General features: G+C 35.8%; 1 protein-coding gene across 1 annotated transcript; it reads right to left on the bottom strand.

Annotated features, from left to right (window-relative positions):
* Positions 1–20,576, bottom strand: LOC135681968 (26S proteasome regulatory subunit 8). The gene is made up of 14 exons (XM_089113252.1): positions 20,419–20,576; positions 15,283–15,354; positions 13,500–13,569; positions 11,732–11,829; positions 10,987–11,043; positions 9,465–9,533; positions 8,879–8,977; positions 8,103–8,165; positions 5,772–5,935; positions 5,208–5,287; positions 4,291–4,466; positions 3,528–3,638; positions 1,841–1,927; positions 1–1,160 (listed from the first exon to the last, which is right to left on the bottom strand). The coding sequence occupies exons 1-14, from the start codon at positions 20,515–20,517 to the stop codon at positions 1,107–1,109; spliced, it is 1,299 nt and encodes a 432-aa protein (XP_088969378.1). The 5' UTR covers positions 20,518–20,576; the 3' UTR covers positions 1–1,106.
* Positions 20,577–22,875: the final 2,299 nt, after the last annotated feature.

The raw sequence follows: 22,875 nt of genomic DNA, 5'->3' as shown, positions 1-22,875 counted from the left end.
TTCGATGCATGACATGGAATTCATTGACTGCATTCTACGACACAATAAACAAAGTTTGAAACCGCTTTACATTAAACGTACCTAGCGATGTCTTTTTTATCAGATACTTCGGGCTTGCACTGTTTGGCAAATTAACATCCATACTCGCATCAAATTGATATCTGCCTAGGCCAGTTTCGAGACATGGCATTAAATACGCAACGATACAACACACTGCTTTAAGACTTCACAAGGAAGGCTTGGAGGGAATGGCCATCTTTTTCTTACATATAACGAATTAACCGAAACACCCTCACATAACAACATAATCTGTTACTTATCACCAAGCTATTGTAAAGATCTGACTTGTTCATTGGATAGCTAATCAAAAATGGGTTTTCTCATTTTCGCCATAGTGGTGTCTACCGTGAGTTCTTGAAGAATAACATTTAGGCTAAATACGACTGCAAGTAACAGCGAAACCGTTCTATTCTATTCTATTTATTCAACTTTGACACTTGTAAAGACTGCACAACACTGAAGTAACCCAACAGTGTTCTTACCATTTAAATAAAACAGACTCACACAAACCATTATTCCATCAACTCAAGACTACAATATAGAAGTTTGGATTCGGCTTGGGTCACCTCTTGCTAGGATCAGACTGGAGTCTTAAACGCTTCTTGCTAAGGTTCAAATAGCCTTAAGACCAAGCTTAAACAAAATCTCGATTAGGCTTAACGTAGCTGACTAAGATTTATATGGCATCTGGATCCGGTTTAAATAGAATCTCGATTCAGCTAAATGCATCTTATTATTAAGATTCGCATCTCAATCGAGTTTGAGTCATCTAAACAAAGCCAGTCGGACGCCTCCACTAACAATAAGTTCAGTTTACAGGCAGGTTTATTTGTGCATTTTATTTTATCATCAAAGACAGAAAACACTAGCCCTTATCAATTTTAACAAAACGTTACAAATCCAGATTTTCTAAACCTTTTGCGAATCACGAAATACCGTATCTTCGCATTTGCCAAGCTTTTCGCAAAGTGCTGTAAAAATACGCATTTTCCTAATGTTTAATAAAATCCAAATAGTCAGGTTTACGGCTCGTCGCATCTGGCAAACTATTTCCATAACTTTTTGATAGACATGTTTTTCTCCGAGTCCTTTTGCATAACCTGAAAAAGAATTCAATAATAAAACGGCGTTGGGAGCAAAAACATTCGATCTTCCAGTATTTTTCAACTTTCTTTCAATTATAAAACTGAATGTGTAAAATATTTGAATCCTGTTCAGTCGTACCCCGGGTAACTCGTACTTCCACTAAGTCGGACTGTCATAAAGTCGGATTGTCATTTCAGTCGGACTGATTTTCAATTCCCATTGGCAATTTCAACCAGATTCAAGACAAAAGTCGTAACCCCGATAAGTCGGACATACACTAAGGAGGATCATTCTTTTACACCTCTCCCCCTTTGAAGGTCCGAGTGAATTCGGGTACGTCTCAACTTCCAGGAATTTGATTGCGAGACAGATGATTAAAAAAACTTTAACCAAAATGATTCAAACCAAAAAGAGAGGATTTTGTGGTAAGACACTTTTTCAATGCGAAAAGGTTCAACTAGGAAGTTGCCAGCTCCTTTTCGTGCATCAAAAGGTATTGGCATTAGGTTTCCTAGGCTGCCAGGTAGCCAGAGGGCAAGCACTAAGCATAAAGCATTAAGCATTACACCAACAAAGGGCCATTGGTTGAAGTCTATAATCTTCCATAACATCCCACAAAATCAAGAGTCACTCTATGTAATCAAGTGTTTAAATAGCTAATACAAACAATAAAGAAATTCAAAAGGTCACTTGCCTTTGCTACTGCCATTTCAAAATCTTCTTGGGTAACATGGACTCGCCTTTCACGAAGAGCATACATTCCGGCTTCAGTGCAAACGCCCTGTTACAAATACAAACGAAATTCAAAGCATGTACTGATCTTAAAACGGCCAAAAATGTGTCACGGACTTGTTGGGGATATCTTTGGGTGTTATAAATGCTGAGTGGTGGGGGCGTGTTGTTATTGAAATAAACGGGAATAACATATTAATAGATAAGAAGTAAAATCATGAATTGTTAGTAAAATATACTAAACTAGGAGTCTGCAAGACTCTACCTATTGTCTGCTGGAATTCTTGCAGATCATAAACAAGTCATTATCAATATCTTAAGACATCATGAATGTGAATATACCAATTTTTCCGGGTACCTGATGATTGTTGAAAATACCGTATTTATGACAAAAAGGTGCCCCTAAAAATGGTACAATATGGCCGCCACGCCCCCTCACCCCCTTAAAAAAGGTCATCAATTACCATTAGCACTAGCTTTTCTATCTGTTTACATCACCTGTCGGTTCTATAAACAACGCCATAGACCAACCCATCTTGAATATCAGGGCCATTCAGATTCCAATCTTCTATTCATAGTTTAAATTCACATAGAATAACATAAAGGTTTCTGTTTATGCCAATCAATAGCACTCCAGTTTCCACAGAAAGGTTATTTTCAGTCACGACTCATCTGCTTAAAGGCAGTCCACAGACACAAAAGGCTTCGGCCATATGTCAATCAACAGTTGACCAATCAGCGAGCGTAATACCACCATTTATTGATTGGTTAATACTGATTGGCAGATGGCTTCAGCCATTTGTCAATCTGCCTTTAAGAATAGTATATGTCGACTGCCTTTAAGAAAAGATTAACTTTGATCAAGTTGCGATTTATATTTTCTTTAAACGAACTGCAACATTTGCACGATTTTGGCGACCATTTTATCGGTGAGACAGTATCGAACCTTTATCACTCGATATAAAATTTCTATAAAGTATCAAGTCAACATTTTGATCATTTACTCTATCGGGAACAATTTGCCTTACCGAAGTTGAATGTTTCTGTAGGTGAGCCCTATTCTTTAACATTATGGTCTTTCACAAATACAACTTTGCAGACACAATCAGATGTTTTCTTATATTTAGGAAAGAGCAAATATATCTTTACTTTCATACAGTCGTTTATCAAAGGACCTCTAGAGAACCAAAGGTTGCGTCCTAAAACGTCAAAGGGGCCAGGTTGCATTCTGGGCACTTTAAGGTGCCACCCCTAGGCCAAATTCAATATATCTCTTTGCGTCCCCTTCAACATAAAACGGTTTAGTCTACTTTAACAATCCACAGGAAACCTTTAGCCAAATTACGGGGCTAGCTCGTAGATAAATTTGCACGATCGCTGGAAACATCTGCGAGTTAAACAAAGAAACTGAACTGCCACCCTCAATCACATTCGCAAATATCCTTGCACATGATTAAAAGCATATGACACAGAGATGATAAAGTTGAAATTAAACTTCCAGCAGAAAATTAATGTCCATTAACCTAACTACAAAAAGAACCTGTTTTAAGAAGGTCTCCTTTTTTACTTTTGCTAATCAAATACGTGCTTGGGGAGCAAAAACGGCCAACTAAATAATCTGTGCAAGACAAGGTATAAGACAAAATTACCTTGATTTCAGCACCAGAGGCACCAGGCATAGTTTCGGCTATTTTTCGCAAATTGATGCCACGGGTGAGGTTCATTTTACGAGAATGGATTCGCAGGATATCTAATCTGGCCTGAAGAAAGAAAAGAGGAACATTTATTTAAATGAAAAATTGTTGTAAATGTCAAACATGCTGTTGGAGAAAAAAATCCGAATCTTTAAGAAGAACTCTCGTAACCAAAGAAGGAGTAACTGAGGGGACGAAACGAGATTGGTGACTTTGCTCTGGCTTTTGAGGTGGGGTAGGGGGAGGGGTATGGTGTTTGATAACATCTACTAAATTTACCGAAAAAAAAACTGCAAAGGTACATGAAATCGTGACGAAAAAGGTATAAAAAAGTAGGATCAGTAAGCGAGCTTCACATTTCTGTAAAAAGAATCGAAGATGAGAAGGTAAGGCAATAAGAAAACAAAGGTTATTTTCAGCAAGGCTCCTAGAAATGGAACAAAAACCTCAAAATGGGAAAAGTAAAAAACTAAACATTAACTTTAGGCTTAAATGATAAAATAGCCTGTTTTTGCGGTAAATGAATGCATTGCAAGTTATTCCCGGCGAAAAACCTGTCTTTATGAAAATTGATTTACATATCTCCTGTATTCCCCGCCTGCCTCCTTCTCCACGCAACAGTCATTGTATTTCTGTATATCATATACTGGTGCACCTAGAGCTTTAGGTATGCTTTTTTGACTACTCATATAGCATTAGGACAGAATTTTGCTATTACCTCTTCATTGGGAGCTGGGAACTCGATTTTTCTGTCGATTCTTCCTGGCCTAAGAAGGGCCTGATCCAAAATATCTATTCGATTTGTTGCCATGATGACTTTAATATTCTGCGTCGGCTCGAAGCCATCAAGTTGATTAAGAAGTTCCAACATGGTCCTTTGCACCTCGCTGTCACCTTAAATTACACGAGTGATTTAAAGAAAATGAATTTGTAGATTTAAGATTTTAAGAACTATAAAACAATTTACTTTAATTATAGGAATGAATTGATACTTAAGTGAAAACATTTTGAAAATGAAAAATAAGATTTGCTGAACTTTGATAAAGCCAGCGATCAGCATCAGGAAATTGTGAATGAAGCATTGCACTGAATCCTGAACACAATGGCATAGGGTTTCATGACCCAAAAAACCATGGGTTTCAAAGGCATAAAAAAATTCTGCAAAAATAAATGGACTTTTGGTGACAAAATATGTAACAAATTGAAAAAACTACAGACAGAAGGAGTTGGTTTTCACCCGTGGACACTATTGGTAATATTTTCAATAGGCAAGCGGCACTGATTGGTCAACCTTGACAGTCATGTGCTCGCATTTTCAGATTGGCTTTTCTCGATCTATCACCAGATATATTCATTTCTAGCTAAAAAATATTGATCATTTCTCTAATGTTTCGTACCCTGAAGAGTATCAGGCAGGTTTGAATATATTTGCTTTCTTCAAAGTCATTCTAAAATTCTCTACCGCCACAAAATTGATTGCACACTATCTTAAAACCAGGCTTGATGACAAAATTAAGATCTATTATCTATTCGCTTTGCCCTCTTCTAAACATGACTTATAAACTTGTGTATGATATTTTCATATTTTCTCAACCTATCGATGACCAAAACACAGAACCCGTTAGCATTTATTACCTCCAGAACCTCCTGAGTCGATCCTAGTGGATCCAATTGAGTCGATTTCATCCATGAAGATAATTGATGGAGAATGCTCTCTGAAAGAAATCGCAATGTCAGCTTGAATCAAGCGCTGATTATCTGAATTTTTCTAGAAAATTTTATCATAAAAGATTTGGTTAAAAAATTCAATGCTAAAAACTTTATAATGGTATGAAAAGAACACTTGTTTTTCGGCTGTTCTGATACCTAAAAATAGGAAACTGCATCCTTCACATCAACTACAGCAAAAACTAAGTCTTCGATTTCCTACGGTGATCCACGGACAATTAATATGAGTTGAGAGTCCCAAAATACGCTCAAAAGCTGGTTTTTGATTCATTAACAGTAAACTCCTTTGCTTTCAACAACCATGACCATAGCAACACGTTGGCCTAATTATTTACGAAAAGTTACAAACAATATTTTCACCAACGATGACGATGAAATGAAAGAATTCTAGCATATAGAATAAAACATTAATTGATTTGAAGCCATTGAGCCAATAGAATGAAATTAAATTATCAAAACATCGTTAATTACCTGGCGAGAATAAAAAGTTCCCTGACCATCCTTGAGCCCTCTCCAATGAATTTTTGTACCAGTTCTGAGCCAGATACTCTAATGAAGGTACACTCTGTGTGGTGGGCGACGGCGCGAGCTAACAGAGTTTTGCCAGTTCCAGGAGGGCCGTACAATAAAACGCCCTGGCAAAGCAAGAGAGAAGCTTTGAATAAAATTAATCAAACATAGCAGATTAAGTATAAATGAAATGACCTCACAATTTCAAGTGACGGATTTTGAACGAAAGAAACAGGTCAAGAGATGAACGGCTGCGGGTAAAAGCTCTCCTTTCTTTACTGTAGGACTGAGCTTGTTAATAGAAAGACAACTTTTTAGGATTTTCTTTTCAAGTTTGTTTTCAACTTACTGAGCACAATTAGATTTTGGTTGTAAAGAGGCATCAACGCAAAAAATTGGCATCGCCAAAAAATTTCGTCGTTCTAGTTTGTTATGTGAACAGCAAAGACTATCGCAAAAAGGCTCAATGTTGTCTTGAATACAGAAAGGGGGGTCTAATTTAGGGGAAAAAGCGAGAAAGGGTACGAGTGTCTGCGAACGCGGGTCGTCTGGAGGCCGATATCGGAAGATTTAAACGACCGCGTGATTGTCGCCATGCTCGCTGAAAATTGAAAACAAACCATTTTTGAACGAACACGGCGCAGAAAGGATGAAAGAGGAAAAAACGTTTTCTATTCTGGACAAGCTCTCACCAATGAGGGTTAGCAAGTAGTATAATTCTATCATACATAGGTTTGAATACCATTTTTTTCATTTTATAATGGGAAAGTTCAGCATCTAATACCTGGTAGGCCTAGAGAGCGGTTCGAAACTTTATTTTCGACAAATTTAATTTTTTTTGGTTATATCAACCTTTTTAATTTCATCGAAGTTAGCAGCCATTAGCGCTAGGCAGAAGCTTGTCTTGTGCCGAGAAATCCCCATTGACCGAGAGCTCTCATAATTATTTCGGATTCACATGATCAGTCGATTATTTGTTGATGACCATCGGACCGTAAAAATACTAGGTTACCAAAAATTCAACCGTACTGGTTTCTCTTGCTTGTTTTTCGCGACATGTATGTGATACAAAGCATGTAGAACCATTTTTCGGTAGAACTTTTGTTCCCATTTCACATAACCAAAATCTTTTTGCAATTTTCGGGGGTTGAAATTCTGCGTTGGTGCTTCTATAAACAACTGGAAGCACTCTCCGTGGGTTGTTTATCTATCAAGAGAGCTCCTTTACTAAAAATTTTTTTGCATATTTTGAATTCTTTCATCAGTTTTATATCATGTCACGTAGATAAATCCCTAAATGACCTTGCACCTGAAAAACTAGATAATATTTTCGTAAAATTGTCGAATCTTCATACCAGCGTGTTAACAAAATACAAAATGCAATCTTGCTATACCAAACATGAGAACAGGTGATGGCCAAAATAAAATTTGCGTTTGAAGGAGCAAATGCGTGGAATAGACTTGACTCGGAAATGAAATTAGTCTTCAGGATTCAGTCACTCAAAACGAAATTAAAAGCTTTATCTTTATTTTTTTATCGCGTTTCGTAGCTTCTTTATTTTATCAAATTATTGTAAACAGGTTTCTACTTTAATAGTTTGGTTTAATACTCTGGCTGAGTCAACGGAAAAGCAGTTTAATTAATTAACTGAATTGTATACCAGGGTGAATACGTTTAAAATAAAAATAAAAATGTCAGTCTTTGCATTTTTATTGTAAAATTGTTGTTCAGATTCAAAATGCTCTAATAATTCAAATCAAAGTATTGAAGTAAACTTATTATCAAGATACAAGAGGAAATATATGACACTTGATCATAACTAAAACAAACTCTAGCAGACACAGTAAATCCCTGCAAGAAAAAACCTACTCAATATTTCAATTCCATGTTTTGGAAAGGCACAAATGTGTTTGAAAATAAACAATACAAAGATTTTGGGCCTTTGCAGCTCAATTACGTAGAATCCTTGGCCAAGGTGCAAAATTTTCTGAAGATACCAGTTACATTAAGAACCACACCAATGTATATCTTTCAGCCTAAAGAAGATTCTTATATATTAAGTGATTCATAAAAAGATATTTCGTAGGTTCTTGAATTCTTTTATTTTTTTGAATCAATTTACTCTCTCTTTTTATCCTTCCCTCTCCAATATCAGAAACCCCTCTATAACGCACCCATCCCATCTCCATGGTAGATACCCAATATGGTCCTTTTCTCTGTAGATTATTTGTTTCTAAGCTGCGACCTCAAACGAAATCTAATAATAAGTTAGAAAATATAAGAAAACTCACCTTTGGCTGTGCGATTCCTAGAGCTTCAAATAATTCTGGATGTTTGACAGGAAGTTCTATGACCTAAAAAACAAATGTGAGACCCAGATTCATAAACCAGAAAAATTATTTCGTAAAGCAGGACATCTTTGTTAAAATATAAAAATAATGAAGGCTTAGATCCTAACAAAAGTCTAAAAATAGCTTACCATAAAAAAGATGAACTTAAGTTGAAAGTAAGCAAAAGTATTAATTTCCGGCTGATTCCCATATACCCACGTGTTGAACATCTTTTTGGGATTTATTCACGTATACAAAGCTCAAAATTACAACTAATAATTTAAAAATGGCTTTGAAAAAAGCAAACATTTTACAACATACTAAAAGCTTTTTCATCTGACACTCCCCAGAGCATAAAACGTCAGAATCAGGGTCCGAAAGAACACGATGAAAAATATATTAAATAGAAACACGATGAATAAATAGAAAATATATTTTTCATCGTGTTCTTTCGGACCCTTGCCCTGAGCCTGAGGAGTGTCAGACGAAAAAGCTTTTAGTATGTTGTAAAATGTTTGCTTTTCAAAGCCAATTTCAAATTCTGTACCGCAAAAAAATTGTTCACAATAATAATTTAATTATCAATAGTGTGCGTACACCCAAATATGAATTTGCTTAAACATATTACCAATTTTGAAATATAAAAGAACTTGTCATGCACTAAAAGTACACAACATTCACGCCAAAAATTTAGAAACATCAGCGGTATAAAATGCAATGTATAAACTCCAACATACTTCTTTAATTTCTTTGATTTGTTTATCAAGGCCTCCCACCATCTCGTAGGTGGAATCTGGCACTTTCTCCACCATCATTAGACTTACAAGAGGATCAACCTGTCAATGCAGAAAAAGCCATTATAACCCAATCAGTTAGACTGTTTTATCGAGTCACTATATGTCACATGAAAAGTTGATCGTGTTTTGGGTCACTGGTATTTTAGCCAATGATTTGATGAGACCCTGTGTGTTGAACGTAAAATTATATGTAGGTAAAATTGAACCCTTACTGATTTAAAAAACTATAATTTAAAACACACTTCTATGGGCAACAAAATTTTCAAGAACAAATTATAAACGTGCATGCGTGTTATTATTTATGGTTCCTGAAATCAACAAAGGTACCAAGTTACCAAAACAAAAATTATCGGATTTATAGAATTTATCCAGCATAGAATAAATAAAAAGATCATAATTGTTATTCTATGAATCAATGGATGGAATTTAACTATCTGTTCCGAGTTCCTTCTAGCTAAGAACAACTGGTTTATGACAGCAAAATACGACGTAGAAAGATTGCTTTGTGTCAAATCTTCATACTTACTTTCGTTGGTAGAATTTTATGCAGCGAGTAACTATCGTTTCTTAGAGCCACCCTAGAGTTTGCCGTCACCTGAAAAACAATGACAAATAAGAGTAGACGAAAAGAATAGAGCACTGGAAATTTCAAGGGGACTGATGTAATGTCCATTGGCGATAAAAAGATAGGAAAGAAAGTAAAGAAAGAAAGTTAACAGCAATCGATTATAAACACAGTACGATGATTTTATGACCGAAACCTGACTTTCGCACGTTTGCAGTTGAAATATTATGCGCATGCTCAGAAAACGTTCGCTAAGACCCGGCACCAGAGCGAATCAGAGACAGCTTCGAAAATTATAATAAAACAATCTTTTGGTGGAACAAAATTTGATAATGGCTTTGAAAGAAGCAAACATTTGAGTAAACTAAAGCTTTTCGTCTGATACTCTTCAGAGTATAAAACGTCAGAACATAGATCAAAAACTCTACGCTAGGAAATATATATACCCAGTTGTGGATCGAAATAGGCCAGTCAGAAACGCGAGCACATGACTGTTGATGAGGTTGCCCAATCAGTGCCGCTTGCCATTGAAAATTTTACCAATGGAGTCCTAAGATTAAAACGAACTCCTTCTGTCTGCACAAAAGCGGTTTTTTCGTGCTTATGTAGATAGATTCCAGAACTGCTAGATGGATCGACGATCGGGCTTTACCAATAATCCGAAACATGTTGCCATTATAGTTTTTTACACAATCTGGGTTTTCCAGTAAATACTGCCCGATAGCAGAATCGCAGGTTTTAGTTATAGTTTTAGATCTGCAAGACCGAGGTGGCTGTTCTCTTTGGGGATAAGTTTTGTTTCTAATACTAGACGGAACATGTTGTTTATTCTATTCTCCAATCTTTGGGTAGTGCGTCCTACGTAGCCAGAATCACACTGGCACGTAAATTCATATACAACGGAACTCTTTTGTGAGGCAGGAACGCAATTCTTTTGAATGGAGGGAAGGGCCTTTTTCGTACGGTAAACAATACGTGGATTCACTGCAAAGAAACAATTTGTAATGGCCTGTTTTATTTGGCTTTCAAAACGCAGGGAACTGTCACCGATCCAGGGTAGTTTTAGATAAAATTTTAATCTGGAAAAGGGCGCTTTAAGTTGCACGATCGTTGTAGCAATGCAATCAAAAATGTTGACCACGTCAAGTGGGAGCTAATAGTTGCAACTTAGAACTGCCTTATTCTTACTATCACAGCACTAACAGCTCGAGCAGTATAAAAAAACTAGTAAAATCTTCTCAACCATTTTTATTGATATTTAAGTGATATAGCAAATCTGCTGTATACTTTAAATTATCTGCTATAAAATTGACACATTTCACCCTACGCCACGAGCATTCACTCGCAGCTGCAACATTTTCAAAAACCAACAACTGCGTGGCAAGATGCTGTTTCCAACCCACTCATCAAATGTGAAAAAAATTCAAATCTGATTTCAAGATTTCCTGCATATCGTTTCAAGCTACAGCTGCAATATCCTCACCTGGGACATTTCAATGCTTTTATCGAGATCAACAACGTATTTTCCTTCGGGATGAACCTGCAAAACAAGATAATCAGTTGAGAAGATCTGACATACAGAGATAAACGCCATTAATTTGTCTCAATAGATTCGCATTTGCTGAACACTCACAGCTACAAATTAACATGCAAACACATTAATGTGCATAACAGCTTTTGAAGCAATCAAACAAGACGTGCATTTTCTCTTGTCGTGAGATTAACACATAATACTAAGCAAGAGCGTAACCGTTAATTTTGTCACATCATTTAACCAAATACATCCACAAGAACTTCATCAAGCAAGGATCCAATCTACAAATTGCTAGAGTATATATCGCACATACATAATGACCTCGTGACTTCAAAAATCTAGTTGCTAAAGCAAACATGTTTGGTCATAGGTATCAAAACAGATTAACTATTTAAGGCTGGCATTAGTTAACTCAGTCGAAGGGCAACTTACATCACCACTTCGTCTTTACTTTTTGTATTATAATGTCCATTCATAGATCAAAATTTGTTATCAAATTTTAGCTACCACAAAGGAAAATTATTGTTTTTAGTCCTATTGTGAAAATGATTTTGCTTGCTGGCAAATGTGTGAGACCTTCACACAAGAATGAACAGTGTCGTGTTTTTATCATATATGCCAAACAAAGCCAATAATTTTTCTGTAACTAACAAAACAAGGATTTTGTCTAAGCATTAAACCGTATAATAGCTACCTTGACAAGAACTTTCTTCTTGTCCATTGGTTTCACTACTTCTCCGACATAAGAACCTTGCTCTTGAAGAAGTTGCAGCTCTTCTCTAAGCAGGCGAACTAAGGACACAATCAAGTGTGTGAGTACAATGATTGCAAAACTTTGATACATTCAAAAAATTATTCTTGTAAAAGAACATCTTTAAAGGATACTGCAACAGTACAAACTGCTATATAAGGCATAAGGTGTAAATTGAAAAGCATTGTCAAGCTTTTTTATGCTCATGGAAATTTACAAAACACTACTAAAAATACAGTGCTATAACGATGCCACAGAGGAAATGAATCTTCATAACAACACTGTGGCTATTCACAATTATCTCAAAGTCTGTTCCAAAAATGATGCAAGGCGAAACACCCAGGGAGGGTAAATATAAACCAGGAGAGACACCCAGGGAGGGTAAATATAAACCAGGAGACACCCAGGGAGGGTAAATATAAACCAGGAGAGACACCCAAGGAGGGTAAATATAAACCAGGAGAGACACCCAGGGAGGGTAAATATAAACCAGGAGAGACACCCAGGGAGGGTAAATATAAACCAGGAGAGACACCCAGGGAGGGTAAATATAAACCAGGAGACACCCAGGGAGGGTAAATATAAACCAGGAGAGACACCCAAGGAGGGTAAATATAAACCAGGAGAGACACCCAGGGAGGGTAAATATAAACCAGGAGAGACACCCAGGGAGGGTAAATATAAACCAGGAGAGACACCCAGGGAGGGTAAATATAAACCAGGAGACACCCAGGGAGGGTAAATATAAACCAGGAGAGACACCCAAGGAGGGTAAATATAAACCAGGAGAGACACCCAGGGAGGGTAAATATAAACCAGGAGAGACACCCAGGGAGGGTAAATATAAACCAGGAGAGACACCCAGGGAGGGTAAATATAAACCAGGAGAGACACCCAGGGAGGGTTAGCATGTTTATACACACCCAGCTACATTTTGAAACAGGCTTTGATTACGGAAACTACAAAAAAGAAAGAAAAAAACAAGAAAGACACTTTGCGGGTAGGGAGGGTAGCGGTGATTCACCGAAATCGTCGCGATGCATGAATGTATCTCAGAGTTGCCTTGATTATTTCTCTATTAAAAGCAATTGGTAGCCTTTCATGATCATACAACAAAACATTAAGTAGCGTTTCATTTCAAAAGTTTGACAGGCCATGTTGATGTAATAATGCATTGACACTGTTCAGAACACCATGTCTTTGAGCATCATAAGTGGCACGACAGCAAGTAATGCTTGGGATCCTCAACACCATCATTTTTAAGGCATTATTGCTTCAGCAGTTTGTTGAGTTTTAACATAAATCTATCTATGGACTATCACATATCAGAATTTAGTGCCTAACACGTCTGCCATTATATAAACAAGTTTTATTTAAGTTTATCTAGTTAAAGTTGAATGAAAAATCATATGCCAATTGACTTTAAAGAAAAGAAGAAAGAACAAAACAGTCATTCAAGAATAACAATGATAGTCTCTTTAGTAAATTACAGGATACTTGAAAAGTGGTACAGGATTACAGGACATCACTGTTTCTTTAGCTTTCTTATTATCGAGATGAATCATTCATTGTGACATATGAATCATGGGTTGTGTATATTACAGTATTACATAAATACAATTAAGTTTTATTTTTCTGTAGTATACAAATAAAATTCGATTGAATTGAATTGAATTGACATTACAAGCAGAAAAAAATACAAATGCTTTACCTTTTGCATTAAGTTCATTTCTCTGTGCCTCTAATCTTCTAAGGTTTTTCACTTTTTCAGAAACAACAACCTTCAATTTAACAGAAAAATCTTGTTAACATGGCACACATTAGACAAATAAATTATAGGTCATTAACTACATAGGTTGTAAACACAAATATTAAAAACTAGCTGCTGTATAGAACAGAATGGTTCTAATTTGCTACCCTGGCTGGGTTTCATGCATAATACCATCATCAGGCACATGAACAATTAAATGTGAAACTAGGAGTAGCAACTTAGAACTGCTCTTTTCTAAACAGCTCTGTCTATATGGCATCAGGCACTTTATGATAGAACGGAAAATAGTAATTTTCATATGTTATAAACCACATTGTGGTGCTGAGAAATTTAGTCAACGAAATGATAAAAAGAAAAATGAGATTTGCTGGCCACATTGTGAGGGGATCATCTGGGTTCTTCGCAAGGCTTGTTTTGGAAGGTATGATTGACTGAAAAAGAGACAGGGGAAGGCAAAGAAGAACATGGGGAGAAGATGTCAAGGAATGGAGCGGGTGTGAGAGCATTGAGAGAGCTAAATGATCTTCAGAGGATAGGGATTGTTGGAGGGTCATGGTAGCCAACCTTCTGATAGAAGATGGTACCTGATGATGATGATGATGATGATGATAAACCACATTGGTTATAAAAATATAGGTTAGCAAAACTTTCCAATAAAGGTTAACAATAAATTCCAATTATGGTTTTGATTATCAAATACACTGATTTCTCTGCAGATGACAAAATCTACTCGAGGGAAATAAACAACCTATACACGGTTGCAACATCTTTCTTGCAATCTTTGATTGACTTTAGAAACACAAGAGTTTCGTTATTCATAAGTTAGTTCTTCAGTTTTTCAACATAGCTTAACACTAAGGAGGGGCTATCAAGTGCTATCATAACCTTCTCATATATTTCAAAAAAAATTTGTGCTGATTTACTTGCAATATTAAGACAGATTTACTGCTTGAAGTGTGAGCGACAATCCTACATAGAAACTTTAAAATATTTTTTTATACCCAAAATATTGCAAGCAAAGCACAGTGTTAGAGGGAGGTGCTCTGGGTACACTCTAAAAAACCTTACAGATGCACTCTTATAAATCAATTTGAAGATTATAGACATAAAAATGATTATTTCCTAATCTATTTTTACCCAAGTGCAACTTGCATTCAGCAGCTTGACACAATACAGGGCCTGCGCCACCGATTCTAAAGTGGGGGGGGGGGGGGGGCAAAAAATTGGGGTTACCTATTCAATACCTAAAAGGGGGATTTGATACCTATAGTTGGCGAGAAACGTCGGGGGTCATGGCCCCCCCTTTGGCCCAGGCCCTGCAATACATGTCAAAGATACCCACAATTTATAAGTAAATCATTTTTAGGCAAAATTCTTTTGCATAAAGAAACAGCAAAAAGCCAATTTTTTTATTAGATAGAAAAGAATCTTGTATTAAGTGATTAGATGTCTATTTTCAGTTCAATTGACAATAAGAATTGTTTTGTTCGCATCTGCATTAAATATTGGAAATTATCTTGCTACCCAAGGTTTTTCTTTGTCATTTCTTATCCAAAACGTAGATATTTGGCATTATAACAAAAAGAAATTGGTATTTGAGAAACCTTTAAGAACTATTAAGTACTAAAATTAACAAAAAAGGAAGCAGAATCCAGATTCTGAGCTTAGTTTCTTACAAAAAAGGTGTCAATGTCTCGGTTACTTAATTGTGCACAAGGCCTACCTGTAACTCTTCTATTTTGGTAACATAATATTGTTGTAAACCATCATGAGAACCAGGCTCTTCAACCTCCATCTGAAAACGAAATAGAATATTGCATAAATTTTCTGCCATTTTTGCAATATCAAAATATGTCAAAATATGCCTCAAAATAATACCAAATATGTTCTAGCACAAAAAGTGATAATAATTAAATTTTAATTATAACGATACACTTAATATTTTAATGCATTGAATAAAATAATCTTACTATCAATCTTCATAATACATAGTATCCTATGTATCTAAAATTGTCTGAATATGAAAGTATCAAGAACAAGTTGAAAATGATGTGCTTGAGATCCTTTTCAAAAACATCAACAGATTCCAAAGCTCTTACTCTGATGAAAAAAAAATTCTAAAGCTTTGATGCAAAAGCTGTAAAGGCTCTGTCACTACAGTACTAAAGATGAGAGCATTGTTCACAAGATTGATAAAATAGACAAGAGTGTGTAGTGACCACTTTCCAATCAAAATATGTCTTCCATTGTATCACTGTTATTAACACCTTCCACTGTCTCTGTATCCACAGTTACGTAATCAACAACACTTTCATCCCCTCATTTTATGTGTATACACCTTGTATTGTAATTAATCAATAATTTCATCAAGACGCAATGGTCACGCAACAATGTCTTTTGATGGCTCCGTGTTTTCTGCATGTTAAACAAAACATCAAAACGACAGCACATTCGGAAAATAACTCCTTATCATCAAATGGAAATATAGAAACATCTTTCATCAGTGTTCCTATAAGTGTAGTTCATACTTCCACTGCTTTGGCTCAGTCAAATCACAAATATTGTTCTAGAGCCACATTATGAATTGCTTTGATATTGAAAACATCCTGTGACATTAAACTGAATGCTGTTAGTTTTGGCAAAGCTATGTTCAAATTTTGGCATACCCAGTATTTGCCTTGGAGCTGAATATTTTGCATTGGCCTTATGGTTGATGCTTGGATACAAATATCAAAGCATTGTCAGTTCTAGTCTAGATGTGATAGTCCAAGGCATTTTAAATATGTTTTTGCTCTGTTAACAATTTAAAAGCTTACAAGCCAATGTTTTGAAATGTTAATAGCATTGCCTCTGTGTTGAGACAAAATGATTAATACAAAGCTGTAAACTTTATAACCCATTACCAATTTATCAAACATTTCAAAAACTTCACTTAGGATGCTTGCATACACATTAAAATGAATGCAAAGGACCAGCACAGGAACCTAGAGGTACCCTATAATTCAACTTGGTGATATTAGAGAAAGTGCTTTTTATCTGGACTCTTTGTGGTCTCCGTTCAAATTTAGTAAATTGAATGAAGCCATTCATGTGTGCCAAAACAGTTGGCTTTTTCAGACTGATTTTCAAGAACCTTTTTCAAGGTATTATGATCGTTTTAATGGAAAAGGCATATTTACAGACTACAAATATTGAACCATATCTAACCATATCTAAACACTAACCATATCTATACATTGTGAACCATATCTAAACAACAAGATCATACATTGCTATCCAGAACCTAAAAACATGATGTTTCTCTACCAGTTTTGCCAATCCTTGGCATGTCAACCATTAAAGGTAAGAAGATCAACACCGAAAAGCCAACCATAAGTATAACAGAGTAGGCTTTTACATTTGACACTGCCAGATGTGAAGTTGGATTAAAAGGGGCCTACCTCAGGAAGGGCCATCTCAGTGCAAAAATCTTCTCTTTAAACAGACAGAAATCCAGGAGAAAGCTTCAGGTGTAATTTGAAGCCAGACAAAGTATGTAGCTTTCTCAGTTGTTTTTTGTCACAAATTGCACTTTCCTATCTGGCCTGTAACTTTTATTAACTAGATTAAGTCTTTATGTTTCAATAAAGATTTCTTTTCAGTAACATGGTCAATGTCTATTTGGGAATGACAGATGAACTATTTTCAAGATAAAATAATTAAGACAGCAGTCTGTTGTTTTGAAGTTAATTATGAATCTTTTTAGCTAATCTGTTGAAATCTCTTTAACTTGAAAAGGAATTACTCTCCTGTCTCTGTATTAAGTTTATAGCAACCATACAATGTTTTTCTGAAGCTTTTTGATCTTCAATTATTCTGTAATCTCTTCTAAACATCCTGGGGAGGGGGTTTAACTCTGGAATGTTGGTTAACTTGTTCACAACTTCAAGAAACTTTCTGATGTCTACTTTGACACCCTTCTAAACTTTTCAGAAAAGATACTTTTGAAAATTATTTTCAACTCTGTAACTTGATAACCTCTTGACTTTAAAGAACTTTGAAACCAGCTCAAGAAAATTACCATTTTTTGTGAAAAGTTTTAATTGTAGTATTTTCATCTGAATAATCAGTTGTATTTTAGATGTACTTTGATGTCCAGGAGGTAGTCATGATATTTTGCTCCTCTTCCTATCATTCTTGCAATAGTATTATACCTGTTTGTGGGTAGTGCCTCAATTGTAGATGTTTTGTATTGAATATCATATACAAAAAGGTTTAGTCTAATGCTTCTCAAAAATGAAAAAAATAGAAAACAAAGTGAGGACATTGTACAATGTCTAGTTTGTCTTGTATGCTCTGATGGTATTTTAGTGTAACTTGGCATTTTATACACATGAAACTATAAAGGATTATCTACAATTTAAGCATCAATTAATTGAAAAGTACTCGACAATTTTTTCCTTCTAGCTACTTTTTTGGATAATAGGCATCAAGTCTAGAATATAACTATTGTTGGTGCCAATAGCAATATAAAGAGAGATCTCTTCTATTCATTTCACATTCAATTCATTCATTTTTATTCAAAACAGACATCTGTCTGACAGAAGGATGCTGTATTATATTTGTAGCCCATTCCAATTTCAAATCAAGGATACAGCATCAGAATAGATTTGAGTAATCGGCATAATGTCATCCAGCCTTCACTTAACTTTTTCGAGTTGCTTTTTGCATTCTTTTAGGGGATGGTCATTTTTTAGCAAGAAGGGCCTTTTTGTTTATGAGCAGTCTTTGTGACATGAAAATGACTGCTCATAAACAAACTGAACTGAACTGAACTGAACTGAACTGAATGCAAACTGAATGCAAACTGGACAGCTTTTTCGTCTGTTGTTTTTCATTGTTGTTGTCAAGAAATATAGGGTACTGCTTTCAAGGAGACCTTTTGCGTTATAAACTGAACAAACACCAAGGAAATTGGCAGAGAAATGGATTTGTTCTTCTATAATGAAATCATATTTTATTGGTTAATAAATTTCCATCATACAAAGTCTTTGAATCAAAGAATTTTCATTTTTAATAGACCCTATTGTCCATAGAATTATCGCAATGCAAAGTTACTGACTTCCCTAAATTGCTAAGGTAGAGGATATCATTGTAGAAACTCATCATAAAAATATGATATAAAAAATATAAGATAATCTTGTATCCATTTGATCAAGCTATATTACATGTTTATGTAAAGAATAGTATTGATTTTCGCTGTCTGAACTGCTTTTAAATCTGGTGACTCTGACTTCCTGCTGCAGTAGAAACACTAAAAACGTATTTCCCAACTTTGGGGATGCTGAATTTTCCTTGGGAATTTTTGGTTCTGAGTTTGATGCCTTGCACACCTTTGGGCGTGTATTGAGGTGAGTATGTGCAATCGCACACCTTATATTACAAACCTTTGTTTTGCTGGCACCTTTTCCACCCATATATGTACCTTCTTTCTCATTGTAATTTCAAACTCAAATAAAACTTAACATAATTATAAAACATATAAAGCATAATTACACAGAGAGCTATATAACTATTGTCTAGGGTCTACTTTTGGTAAGAAATGATGTTGTAAATAACTTAAATGCATTTTCTGGCTATCTTTAGAATGTCATATTCCAAAAAATTGTCTGGCAGACAGCCATAGTGGAAGCCTTCACTGAACCCCAGAATAATCCAAACATTTCGCTCAGCCTCCATTTTCAACAATGTTTTCAAGCCTTGCCTCTGGAGCTGATATTCATATCTCGGGTGCTGCTTAACCAAACTAATGTATCTGGTAACTCAACCAGGAATCGGAAAAAATTAACCCTATTGTGTTTTGATCAGGAGATAATATTCCAAGATATCTCATGACTTGCTCTGAGAGAACATACTATTTGATTGCATATTTGCTTGGTGCAATAAATTTTTCGTGTTTGGGAGTTAAGAGTCCCTTGGAACCATCCCTAATAAATATTGAGGTCCCTGATAATGCTTTTTCATGCAGTTTGGTGAAAGAGACACTATGTAGTGGAATGTTGCACAACAATATTCCAGTATGCATGTAGACAGTACTGTGTCCTTTAAATTCATATTGGGTGGGCTGCCATAGCCATTGTATTGCTTGCCATTCAGTATACTATTATAAAGAAGATATAGCACAGTTCAACAATTATTGGCAAGAATGCTATTTTTGCCAAGATGGCTAGCATGCAAGGAGACTTTTCACTTGTTTCCAGGGGAAATTTTTTGCTAATTCTTTTTTGGTTTAATCTTTGGGCCTGCAAAGGGGACAAACCAAATCACTGAAGGCATTTTGATGGGAATGTGAGTTAATGATGTTATTTTTTCAAACAACGATGTTATCTTGACGCACATTGGAATGTTCCAAACAGAACTGATCCAGATTTTTCTTTGAAAACGACTCGATTAATTTCGAGCCCAAAACACCTTTCCAGACTTTTCAAAAGAATGAAATATCCTTGAACAGAAATGCGACACGTAATTCACAAGAATGTGATATTTTTGTACCTATTGCTTGATGTGGAAGCAGCATTCCTTTAGAGCAATGTCCAAAAAGTGGCAAAACGTCGGATTAAATCTCGGGAGTGCAAATTATATCAATATTCAGGAAGTTGGGTAGAAAGGGCGTACAACTTTCTAAAGATAATTCCAATGATTTTCTTGACTATAAAGAAAGGGTAATGATGAAATGCTCGTAGATAACTGCGCGAGGTCAAGTCATTTTATGTGAGATGCGTCTCATTCAGTTTGTCCGCGATATCCGTTAGGCTACTTCATAAAATAAAAAACAACTCAATAGCCTGGGAACTTAAATATTAATTGCAGAAAGAGCTACCTGGATAGCAGCCACATCTTTCACTCTCTGTTTGCCATCAGTTTTCTTCAAACTACTTCTTTCTGAAGGGATATTAGATATCAATGTACTGGCCGCCATCTTTCGTCACGATATTGTTGCAATGGCAGCCACTGTGCGCTTCTAGGGAGTCTGGAGATCAGTCAAAATGACGCTGCAGGTTCCATTGCTCCCTCACAGTAACACAACGGTTATGGCGAAAAAAATTTCATTTCCTTTTCAAAATAAATATTCAAAATAAAATTTATTTCATGGCAGCAATGATAGTGATTTGCAAAATAAATAAATATGACAAGGTTGAAATTCTTGATTAACATACAAATATAATAAAACCTAACCAGCAAGTTAATTTGACACGGAGAGAATGCTTCTCGGGTCCAGCGCCCTATGAACTGTACACTCAAAGAAATACATGGTTTCGGACAAACAATTTGTGTTACAGACAAATAATTTCTATTTGAAAAATGTCAATATTTCTTTATTGATGATTTTAGAAACCCATAACCAATATCATAAACAATAGAAAGTGGGCGTGGCTTGGGTGTGACGTCTTCTTGAATCCCTCGTTAATGATGGCAATTTTTGAGGAAACGGCAATGCCGTATCAACTAAGAAGCTCGAGCAATTTAAACCTACCAAAAGTGAGAACCACATGCTATGGTACAGATACCGTGAGGCTCATGGGTCAAAGAATATGGGCAAAACTACCTATAGAAGTGAAAACTTCAGTCTCTTTGACTGTTTTTAAAAAACATCTTAAGACAACAAAATGCAAACATTGCAACAGTAGGATTCGCAAAACTTTTATATATGGTTTAGGATTTTTGTAATTATTATGTATTTCTTCTGTATACACCTTTTGTAAATAGTTGGCCTCAATTAGCTTTTATTTTCAGCTAATTCGAACAGCCAACTTTAAATCAAAGTATTAATAATAATAGTAATAAAAATAATAATTATAATAATGCTAAATGGCATATGAGCTTATAATGTTTTTCACGGACCTCTCTCTGGTCAGTGACCGTGCGACCGTAATGTTTTCCTGACTCTGAAGAGAGGATACGCCAAGATTAAGATGTCGAATAAGCGTTTTATTTGATATCAGTGTAGTTGCCAAAAATACGTACACTGTTTAGATTTTTAGCAAAAAATTGCATTATACAGTAAATAGCATAGTTCTGACATAAAAATGCTCCACATCTAGTTTTCCGGTTTCCCTGAGGGAAAGTTTATTCTATTTGAGATAATTCTTTCTGGATGTAGTGCTCATTTTTTCAAGGAAGAGATCTAGGATTGATTGCTGCACAACCATTTCTTGGGAGACAAGAGTTGTATTCTCCGGAAGAAAAAGTTTCAATCAGGGAAAAAGGGCGTGTTCCAAAAGGACGTGGTCCCGACACACCTTTTGTTTTTTCCATTTATCCCAGGCTGGAGCCAGCACTGCCGGGGAGGGGGCATGGGGCACAGCCCCATGACTGGAAAAAGTGTAAAAAGTGCCCCTTTTAAAAAGATATTGCGTGTACTTTTTCACAGCCAGCAATTTTGCCTTTGGACGCTAGGTAAAACAACTTAAATCTAGGCGTTGTTGGAGAATCATTCACTGAAATTTCCTCAATTCTTACTTACAAGACACTGTCAGTTTGGCGAAAAAACTTCCTGTGTGTTTTCAGCAACAAACGCATTAGTGAAAGGTCAGCATAAAGTCTAAAGAGAGTTAAAAACATGCTTCGTTCATCGTAACCAAAGGACGACTGAACCACTGCATGATTCTTTCGATACACAAAGAAAAGGCTGATGAGATAAACCTAACCAATGTTGCAAATTAATTTTGCCATGGACAAGAACGTGCCCGCACCTTCGGCCGATTGCCTGAAGATGACTTAAACTTAATATTTTGCAGCATTCAAAAAATATTTCATGTAGCGTAAGGATAGGAAGGCGGGAAAACCAAAACGGACTAGAATTGCATAAATGTTAAAATAAGAATATAAAAATCATTGTTCGAATGGGCTTTAGATAATCATAGAGACTGAAACTTCGCTTTGAAGTAGAAAGAGACTAAAAATTCGAAAATGGCTTTCAGTTCTTCACGTCATATTTTAGGTTTTTATTAATTTTGCATGTATGACTGCATCAATGTTGATTTATTGGTATGATGCAATTAATCTGAGCATTTGTTGAGCATAATGCGCCTGCCACATGTACGGGGGAAGGATTGTAATAGAAATATGAAATGAATCATACATGGAAGAAAGATATCTTAATAATGTTTCAGAAAATAGATGTTTGTGCCCTTTTTATTCGTTTTGCCCCCACCTCTCTATTCAAACCTGCGTCCGGCGGCCCTGTAGAAAAAGAACCTAGAAATTAAGGAACATACCGGCCTCATACAGGTTACTTCCCTTTTAAGTAACATTACAGGTTTAATTTTAAAAACAT

This window comes from Rhopilema esculentum, chromosome 16 (genome assembly GCF_057945365.1).
Source record: "Rhopilema esculentum isolate cy_ngs chromosome 16, ASM5794536v1, whole genome shotgun sequence".
Classification (NCBI taxonomy): Eukaryota; Metazoa; Cnidaria; class Scyphozoa; order Rhizostomeae; family Rhizostomatidae; genus Rhopilema; species Rhopilema esculentum.
Note: the sequence above shows the minus strand (reverse complement) of the source record. Positions and strands in the feature narration are given on the sequence as shown.

Excerpts from the sequence above, each read along its gene's own strand:
- LOC135681968 (XM_089113252.1), bottom strand. The coding sequence starts at position 20,517 with ATGGCGGCCAGTACATTGATATCTAATATCCCTTCAGAAAGAAGTAGT. Across the intron at positions 11,044-11,731 it reads AGAAGAAAGTTCTTGTCAAG|GTTCATCCCGAAGGAAAATA; the intron begins GTAGCTATTATA and ends CTTGTTTTGCAG. Across the intron at positions 1,928-3,527 it reads CCTCTGGTGCTGAAATCAAG|GGCGTTTGCACTGAAGCCGG; the intron begins GTAATTTTGTCT and ends TATTTGTAACAG.